This window comes from Capricornis sumatraensis, chromosome 2, assembly GCF_032405125.1.
Source record: "Capricornis sumatraensis isolate serow.1 chromosome 2, serow.2, whole genome shotgun sequence".
Taxonomy (NCBI): domain Eukaryota; kingdom Metazoa; phylum Chordata; class Mammalia; order Artiodactyla; family Bovidae; genus Capricornis; species Capricornis sumatraensis.
In genome coordinates this window covers 117,535,628-117,545,486 of record NC_091070.1, presented here as the reverse complement: position 1 = coordinate 117,545,486, position 9,859 = coordinate 117,535,628, and the positions used below count along the sequence as shown (strand labels likewise).

The 9,859-nt window shown below is 50.5% G+C and overlaps 1 protein-coding gene across 1 annotated transcript in view; it reads left to right on the top strand.

The window, feature by feature from the left end:
• The first annotated feature begins 636 nt into the window (after positions 1 to 636).
• The window catches only part of IL6R (interleukin 6 receptor), a 54,453-nt gene continuing 45,230 nt past the window's right edge, over positions 637 to 9,859 (top strand). The window contains exon 1 of the mRNA XM_068963324.1: positions 637 to 730. Within this exon, the coding sequence (XP_068819425.1) occupies positions 646 to 730 (85 nt within the window). The 5' untranslated portion in view covers positions 637 to 645. The remainder of the gene's footprint in view (positions 731 to 9,859) is intronic.

Here is a 9,859-nt window from a genome sequence, read left to right as displayed (position 1 = left end):
CTCTGATGGTTTTAAGGGCGCCCAGGTGGTTCAGAGGGGCAGAAAGGGCTGCCAAGCCCTGCTTTACTGTAACTGTAAGAGGCACATCGCCTCCTCCAGCGCTCTCCAGGTGCTCCTTTCACAGAGTAATCCTGGTCACGAAACCAAAAATCAAAACCGAGCCAGTGGTGTCTAATTCCCCTGCTCTGATCAACAGAAGTAGGGGGAGGGTCCCCGGCCGAGCTCGCCCCCGCGGGGTTCAGGTGCGGCGCGGCGGCAGGAAGCCACCCCCTCCGCTCGGCCGGTGCGCGGGGCTGTTGCGCCATCCTCCTCGACTTTCGTAACAGCACCCTGGGACAGCCGAGAGACAGCTCCAGGGCGAGTTCCTCAAATGTTTTCCTGCGTTGTCGGGACCGTCCGCGGTTCTGAGTCATGTGCAAGTGGGAAGTCGCACTGACACTGAGCTCGGCCAGAGGGAGCCGAGCCGAGAGCGGCGCAGGGCTCGGGGACTCGCCGTGCGTGCGGAGCGCGGGCCCCTCGGGGATGGGGGCTGCCCTCCGCCCGCCCGCCCGCCCGCTGCCCCGCCCCAGCCGTCGGCTCCCGGCCAGCCCGCCGGCCCGCCCGCCCGCCTCTCTGGGAACATGGGGCATTAGCCGAGGAGGAAGCATGCTGGCCGTCCGCTGCGCGCTGCTGACCGCCCTCCTCGCCGCGTCCGGGACGGCGCTGGCCTTGGAGGGCTGCCCCGCGCCGGGTAAGGGCTTCGGTCGCTTCCGGAGGGCTGGGGCAGCCGGCGGGTGGGGGAACCGAGGTGGCTGCGGTAGACCCTGGGCGGCGGAGGGAGGCAGGGGGCGGTGACGGCTCCCCCTGTCCCGGGCTAGCTGGGGTCCCCGCGGCACAAGGTGCGGCCCCGGGCTCCCCGAGCTGTCCCCCCGCGGGCGCTCGCTCGCGCGCCCCCTTGCTGCGTCCTGCCGCTTCGGCCCGGCGCGCTCTCCCCGTGACTTTGCCTCCGGTAAGCTCTCTGCGATCCTCGTACAGGACGTGGTGTATTCTCAGCAACCCGATCCTCGGGTCTCCTTCCCAGTGCCCCCAGGAGTCCTTACACGACGGCGTCCTGGGTTACTTTAAAAGGAGATGCCCTAGCGGAGTGGAATTCCTGCCCCGGGCGTCCTTTATGCCAGCGCCGCCTTTGCCCCTCAGCTTTTGGAGAAGGCATCCCGCCTGGTTCTCCCCTCGGACCCCGGGTTGATGTGTGGATGACAGTGCCCTGACTGTGAAGGGAGTGACATCATGGGCTCTGAATCACGGACCTTCCTGCCGTTCGCTGCCTGCACTTGCTTAGGCAGACACCGGCTCTAGCAAGCCCTGTGCCTCAGATCTGGGAATTGAAGCCAAGTTAAGGAGGTTTGGCCAGGGGGTTGAGACGTCTTGAGACTGGTACACACTGGACTCCACTTTCAGACGAGAGAAGGAGGGGTGAGGCAGAGGGCACAGGGCACTTCTTGCTCCTGTGGACTGTAACGTGCCGCTGGCCGAGTCCTCTCTCTGGCCTCTGGCGGCGTGCCCTGCAGCGCGTCTAAGGTTCTCTTCTGGAGGACCCTTTCCCCAGAGGTCTATTTTAGGGTCTGAAGGCTTCTTGAGGCCACAGTGGAAACCCAAGGGGGCAGCCGGCAGGCTTCTGGGAATAGATGGCTGGGGGCCGGTGACTCTGGCTTCCACGGCTAGATTGCACTGTGCCCCTGCCCTGGGTGAACACCTTCAATCATTCTTCCCTGCTGGAGAGAACCAGGGGCTGGTGTGCCTGCAGCTTCTTTTGCCTTCTGAATGGTTGTGATCGTTGTGCTTCAAGGAGGAAAGAAAAGGGATTCCTTTTCACAGCACATGTTTATAACCCCAGCCGGTAACAGGGGCTGCGGAAGGCCTCCTGTGCTTTACACACATTCTCTGCTGGATCTGAGTAATACTTTGTTCCAGAGAGGAGGCCAGCATTTAGAGAGGCTGGGTCGGGAAGTTTTCAGGCCGGCTTGGTGGAGGCCCACCCCTCCAAGGCGCTGTGCTCCGATGTGGTAGACCCCCAAGACCTCCAAATGGAGAACTAGCCTGGCAGGCAGAGCTGGGGGTGTCTCGAGGACAACCTGGCCATCACCCCTGGCTGACCCAGTGCTGGTCAGAGGAGGCCAAGGGAAGGAGAGGCCTGGGTTTGCCCGGTGTTCTATCAGAGAGAGGCAAGGCAGGGTTGAGGCCTGGGGCACCCAGCAGGGAGCAAGCCTTCCCTGCCTGCCTCTGTTGCTACTCACACCACCCCCCAGGGCACCTGCCCCAGGGAGGTTACTGCTGTAGCTGTTGCTTCCTTTTTCTCCTAAGTGGCTATAAAGCACTGCAAGGGCGGTTGCAGTCAGTTCTCCGTTTTCCTGGTGCTCAGGTTGCTTGGGCGAGGTGGTCTCAAGGCCTGGACAGCCTTGTGAAAAAGGCAGAACTGAGAGTTTGGGGAGGAAGTGAAAGCCCTCCCAGTTCAGAAGGAACATGCAGAGAGGTAGAAAATACCCAGCTCCCCTCCCACACCCACACAGAACTCAACCCACAAACTTGAGAGCAAAAATAAAGACATTGTACAGGAAGCATGGAGCAAATGACTGTGAGATATCTTGCTTTGGAGAAGTGAGGGGCCGAGCTGAGTAGCAGAGGCTGGAGTTGGTTTAGAGGGGAAATCCGCTGACTCTCCTGGCTGTGGGCCCTTATAGCCAGGAGGCGTGTTTTCCTTGGGATCAGCTGCTGCCCACACATCCGAGAGCTGGCAGGGCTGCGCAAGTGAACTGCTGTCTAGGGGCCTGGACTAGCTGGGACGTAGGTGTCAGGTGTGGAAGGCCTGAACATCTGTGACTGAGGTTCCTCTCGCCTTCTGTATTGCAAGACGGTGCACAAAACAGACACCTACACCTTTAAATCTCAAAGTCCTATCTTAACCTCTAAATTTCCCTTCAGGGCAACCTCTTTCAGTTCCAGTGCCTACCTGCATTCCTCAGTCAGTTCAGTTCAACCACTCAGTCGTGCCCGACTCTTTGTGACCCCATGGTCTGCAGCACGCCAGGCTTCCCTGTCTGTCACCAACTCCCGGAGCTTACTCAAACTCATCTCCATTGAGTTGGTGACACCATCCAACCCTTTTCCTCCTGCCTTCAATCTTTCCCAGCATCAGGGTTTTTTCCAGCGAGTCAGTTCTTCGCATCAGGTGGCCAAAGTATTGGAGTTTCAGCTTCAGCATCAGTCCTTTCAATGAATATTCAGGACTGATTTCCTTTAGGATGAACTGGCTGGATCTCCTTGCAGTCCAAGGGACTCTCAAGAGTCTTCTCCAACACCACAGTTCAAAAGCATCAGTTCTTCAGCACTGAGCTTTCTTTATACTCCACCTCTCATATCCATACATCACTACTGGAAAAACCATAGCTTTGACTAGACAGACCTTTGTTGGCAAAGTAATGTCTCTACTTTTTAATATGCTGTCTAGGCGGGTCATAACTTTTCTTCCAAGGAGCAAGTGTCTTTTAATTTCATGGCTGCATCCTCATCTGCAGTGATTTTGGAGCCCCCCAAAATAAAGTCTGTCACTGTTTCCATTGTTACCCCATCTATTTGCCATGAAGTGATGGGACCGGATGCCATGATCTTAGTTTTCTGTATGTTGGGTTTTAAGTCAACTTTTTCACTCTCCTCTTTCACTTTCATCAAGAGGCTCTTTAGTTCCTAGTCTCACCTTAAATCAATGTTTCTCAAAAGGCTCATTCTGGGTCTATTTGAATAAACGTTGGTGTGTGTGTCTGTGTGTGTGTACCTGCCTGGGTGCCCTGGGAGTGGGGGGTGGGTACTTGACAAGAATGCTGATCCTTGGCCCCTGCCCCAGATTTACTGAAGAGAAATATTTGGAAGTAAGGCTCAGGAAATGTCCTTTTCAACAATTACCACTTGTGATTCACAAATTTGAGGGTAACTGGCTAAACGGTGCGATGAAGAACTTGAGGAAGGCCTTCCATGCTTCTAGCTTCCAGTTGTGGGAAACCCCTCCTGCTTTAGCTCTACGTCCTGCTGTGCTGTGTGCGCTTAGTCGCTCAGTTGTGTCTGGCTCTTTGCGACCCCATGGACTGCATGCAGCCTGCCAGGCTCCTCGGGTCCATGGGGATTCTCCAGGCAAGAATACTGGAGTGGGTTGCCATGCCCTCCTCCAGGGGATCTTCCCAACCCAGGGATCAAACCTGTGTCTCTCACATTGCAGGCAGATTCTTTACCGGCAGAGCCACCAGGGAAGCCCGCCTCTTGTTGACTCTGGCCCAGATGGTAAAGAATCTGCCTGCAATGCAGGAGATCCAAGTCTGATTCTGGGTTGAGAAGATCCCCTGGAGCCCAATATTCTTGCCTGGAGAATCCCATGGACAGAGGAGTCTGGCGGAATACAGTCCATGGGATCTCAAAAAGTCGGACACAACTGAGCAATGAACACTTTCACTTGTTTTCACTTGTTTACTCACTGCCGAAAACGGTTATGAATCCTGTGAAGCCCTGGAATCAGCCACTCAGTGTAGTGAAGTGAAGTGAAAGTTGCTCAGTCATGTCCGACTCTTTATGACCCCATGGACTATACAGTCACCACCTAAAGACCGCCTAAAAGGAGTTTAAAAATGGTCAGGGGTGAATCCCTAGGAGGGACTGAGGAAACCCTCTGTCCCGTCCTGCTTGGTGCCTGCTACTCAAGGACCAAGTTGTTGGGGGAGCGGGGTGGACCAAGATCCCGAGGCAGCAGGCACATCACATCTCTGACCCTCTGCGGCTTGGCCTGTGGACTGGGTTAACAAATCCTCCCCTTACAGGGTGTTTGGAAGGATTACACAAAGCTGGTCCAGTTGCTTCACTTCCCCTCTGGTTCTCCCACCCCACCAGCCTTGCCTGCTACCAGCCCACCCAGCAAGCCAGAGCATTCCTATCACTGAATCTGGGCTTTTCCAGGTGAGGCTTAAAGATCTAGATTTGTTCTCTCTAATATGGTAGCCACTTGCTAAGTAGGGCTGCTTGAATTTGAATTAATTAGAATGAAATCAAATTTAAAATGTAGTTCTTTTGTTGCACTAGTCACACTTGGCTCCCATATTGGACAGCAAAATACAGAGCATTTTGATAACTGCAGAAAGTTCTACTGGACAGCGCTTGGTCTTGAGTGCCAAGCAGTTTCTTCCAGAGATTTTCTGTTGCTTTTTATCCCTCTCTGGACCTTCTTTCCATATGAACACAGCTCATCTTGAACAGTTAATGGTTAAGGTTTTGGAGCCAGACTGATCTCTGCCCAGCCCTGCCATGGAGAATAATGTGAGCTTCAGCAAGGGATTTTTACCATCTCAGAGACTTGCTGTCCTCATCTGGAAAATAGAAATAATATACTACCTCATAGGGTGGTTATGAAGATGAAATGTGCTAAGTAAGGTACTACTCAGAGCACATAATGAGATCTCTAACACAGAGCGAGTGCTTAAATACATGTAGCCAACAATGTATTCATCTGAAAAAAACATTTTGAGCTCCTCTGATGTTCCAGGCACTATTCTAAGAGCTGTGGATACAGCAGTGAGCCAAACAGACAAAATTCCTGGGCTCATTGGGGCTTCATTCTATTAGGGATGTAAATTAAATATATAGTATGATACTAGTGCTAAGGAGGAAAGGGCTTCCCTGGTGGCTCAGATGGTAAAGAATATGCCTGCAATGCAAGAGAAACACAGATTTGATTCCTTGGTCAGAAAGATCCCCTGCAGGAGGGCATGGCAACCCACTCTAGTATTCTTGCCTGGAGAATCCCATGGACAGAGGGCCACACACAATCCATGGGTTGCAAAGAGCCAGATACACTGAGCAACTAAGCGTGCGCGCACACACAGACACAGACACACACTCAAGGAGGAAAAACAAAGCAGGGGATGGAGATAGGAACCATGTGTACAAATCAAGAAGGATGTGGAACTGATCTTTTTGAGGGGAAGCTGGGGAAGGTCTCACCACGAAGATGAGGTTGGAATGAAAGTCTGAGGAAATCTAAAAATATTGAGGGATTCTTGATACTTCCAACTTGTGCAGGCAAATTCCTGCCTCCTCTTTAACAATCTGGTCCTACCTGAGGGCCTGTCGAGTTCTGGAGCAGAGGGCTCTGTCGGGACACTTGGATGCCCCCCGCCCTGGTGAAGTTTGGGTTTGTCTCTGGGGAAGCCAAGCCTGGGTCATCAGCTCTTTAGACTCCAGGTGGACGGGGAGGTTCTAGATGTCCTGTCCTTAATTGTCACTGAGGTGTTACGTCTTTGGAAGAGAGTCCTTGAGGACCGGAGTTGTAAGATAGCACAAAAAGAGGCTTTCAACTCTCAGACTTTGTTTGGTGAAGCCCTGGGGAGTTTCTTTGGGGTCATCTGTGTGCTTTACTCTCTTCTGCACTTGAGATCCAAAAAGGTCCAAAATCTCTGGTAGAGTCGGGGACTTTTCCGGCACGGTCCTGAGTCTGGCCTGACTTCCAGCCAGGCTGTCTCCCAGTTCCTTCGTTCAGCTTCCCTCCACCTCCCAGCTTCCCTGCCTCCTCTAATCCTGCCTCTCTACCCTGAGGTTAACAGCAACTGCCACCATCCTGGATGCTGACTGTACACCGAACTGTGCTAAGCTCTCTGCGTCTATGATCTCCCTTACTGTTCACAGCAACTGTGTGTGAGAGGGGTCTTGGTGCCTGGCATAGAGAGGGTGGGCTGTCGGACCGCGGGTTTGGTCGGGGGGTGGGGAGGAGATCAGACAGTTGGTTTTGGACCTGTTGAAACTGAACTGTCTTTTAGACAATGGAGAGAAGATGCTGAGGAGCTGGGTATAGGAGTCCAGAGTTTGGGGATGCAGAGTGAGTTTGAGGTATGAATTTGGGAGTCGGCTGACGACAGAGGTTATGTCGAGTCTTGAGCATGGCTGAGATCACAGAGGGTGAGAGTGTAGATGGAGAAGCGAAGAGGTCCTGGGCGGAGCCCTGGGGCACTCTGACCTGGAAGAGGGAGGAGGAGACAGACGATGAGGCCAGGGAAGCAGGAGGGGAACCAGGAGAGTTGTCCTGAAAACGCAGCGAGGACAGTGCGTCAAGAGCTGGGAACAGTTCAGTGGTGCTGGACGCTGAGAGAGCAAGAAGACAGCCTGACCAGGGGACGTAGCCACCCTCAGGCCGTTGGTGACCTTGCCTTGCTGTGAGGCATTTGGGCAAAATGGTGGAGGCCTAAGGCTGACAGGAGTGGGCTAGAAAGAGAACAGGAGGAGAGAAACAGGAGCCAGCAAGTGGAGGCCACTCTCCTGAGGGTTTTACCTGTAAAGAGGAGGAAAGAAATGGGGTGTTCGTTGCCTGGAGACGTGGGGTCATGAAAAGACTTTTTAAAAAGATGACTGAAATCTCATCCTGTTTGTATGCTGATGAAAATAATCTGGTAGAGACCAAACATTGACAGAGAATTGCTGAGGCCGTGTCCTTGAGTAGGCGAAAGGAAACCGAGGCTCAGAGAGGTTAAGAAACTCACTCAAGATGGCACAGCAAGGAAATAACAGACTTTGCGCCGAACCTTGCTCTTGCCACCGTATCATGGGTCGCCCACAGCGCCCACCCTTCTCAAAGCTCGGAGACATCAAGGGCATCGTTTCTTTTCTCAGCATGCTCAGAGACTTACCAACTCCATACACGCTGATGTGGCAGAGACAGCTCTGATTTCGCCCCAGGAGTGTCCTTCTTCAGTACTTTTAAGAACACTTAAGGCCCTGTGTATGTTTAAGCCGTTGCACTATAACCCCCTCCTCCCTGGTATACATTCATACCACTTTGGGTCAGGGAAATGTTTTATAACCCCATGTCCCTGCAAATGAGCTTTCTGTATCTCTAAGCAAGGCAGCTGGGAGAGCAGAGAGAGAGAAAACATCTCAGGGGGCAGACAGTTCAGGCCTGTCTCTAGACTGCCCACTTACCAAATGAGCCAACCTTAAGCCAAGTCACTCTAAGCTCAGACAGAGCAACACTTCTTGAGGCCGAAACAAACAAAATCAGGTGCTTGATTGCTGTTACTGATCTGAAGAGCCTATTTTGATGGGAGAGGCTGTAGTATGAAGACTTTCTCATAGAAAAGGGGAAAGACCCGCCATTGCAGTGGGAAAAATAATTATAATTGCTCATGTTTTTTGAGAGATTAGGTATGTTCTGAGAATAGTGCTAAGCTTTTACCATTAGTTATCTAATACAACTCTCACAACAACCTTTAGAAATAATTATTATTGGGCTTCCCTAGTGGGTCAGACAATAATCTGCCTGCAATGCAGGAGACCTGGGTTCGGTCTCTGCGTAGTTAAGATCCCCTGGAGAAGGGAATGGCTACCCTCTCCAGTATTCTTGCCTGGGGAATTCCATGGACAGAGGAGCTTGGCAGGCTACATGGGGTTGCAAAGAATCAGATGCGACTGAGTGACTAACAGATAAACACACATTATTATTATTTCCATTTTTGGGATGGGAAAAGTGAGGCCTAAGGAGGTTGAGAAGCTAGCCCAAGGTCACACAAGTAGTAAGTGGCTGTCCAAGGGTTGGAACTTGGGTGTGTCTGAATCCTCTTAACTACTTTAGACAATGGACTAGGAAAAAGTTCATTTATTTTGATAAATAAAGAACTTCCTCTTTATTTTAATTTTTTTTAAATTTATTTTAATTTATTTATTTGGCTGCACCAGATCTTTAGTTATGGCACACAGGATCTTTGATCTTCCTTGTGTCATGAGGAATCTCTAGTTGCAGAATGGATTATCTGCTGCATATGGGATGTAGTTACCTCACTAGGGATCAAACCCAGGCCCCCTGTGTCGGGAGCACGGAGTCTTAGCCACTGGACTACCAGGGAAGTCCCTAAAGAACTTCCTCTTAATTTTTTTTTTTTTTTGTATTTCATTATATGGACACACTGAATTTCTTTAGCCAGTTTCCTTTTGATGGACATCGTCTCTAGGCTTGTTTCCTGGCTTAGCCATTACAGATAGTGCTTCCAGGAGTAAGTTTGCTTGCCCATCGTGTTGCCTAAGTGAAAGCACATGGGCAGCATAAATTCCTCGAAGGTGAATCTGTGGGTTGAAGGCCATGTGTGTTTGTGCTTTTGAGTGAGAGTGGAAGCTTCACCAATTCATACTCCCAGTAGCAATGAGAGAATGCCTGTCTCCACACCTCTGATGAAAACTTGTAATCAACCTGAGATGGTGTCTATGTGGAATTAATTTTCATTTATCTTATCTGAGTGCGGTTATACAGGTTTTTGCTTATTTAAGAGATATTTGCATAGCCTGTTTCTATGAGCTTCCTGTTCATATTCATTGCTCACTAAAAAAAAAGAATTGGGTTGTTGGTCTTTTTCTTGTTTACAGGAGCTCTTAATATATTAAAGAATTTAGTCCTCTATGATATGAGTTTTGAAGACTTTTCTCTAGTTTGTCATTTGTCTTTTGACTTTTTGGTGGGGGTTAGTTTATGCCATGCATATTTTAAAAAAATTGTAGTTGAGTTTATCAATTTATTTTATGACTTTTAAATGTTGTATCATGCTTAATAAGATCTTCCCTATGCCAAAACTGTTTTAAAAGATTCTTTTTTGGGGGGGGTGTGTAAAAAAAAGATTCTTTTTTTTTTTCCTGGTACTTTTAATAATTTTAATATTTAAATGTTTGATCCATTTAAATTTATCATGTAGTGAGGTATGGCTCTAACTTTTTGACTCCTGGTTGTTACCTGATGTCCTTTTTTGTAGTTTGTTGAATAATCCATCTTTCCCTCATTGATTTTAAAAAGTCACCTTTAAAATCTACCAAA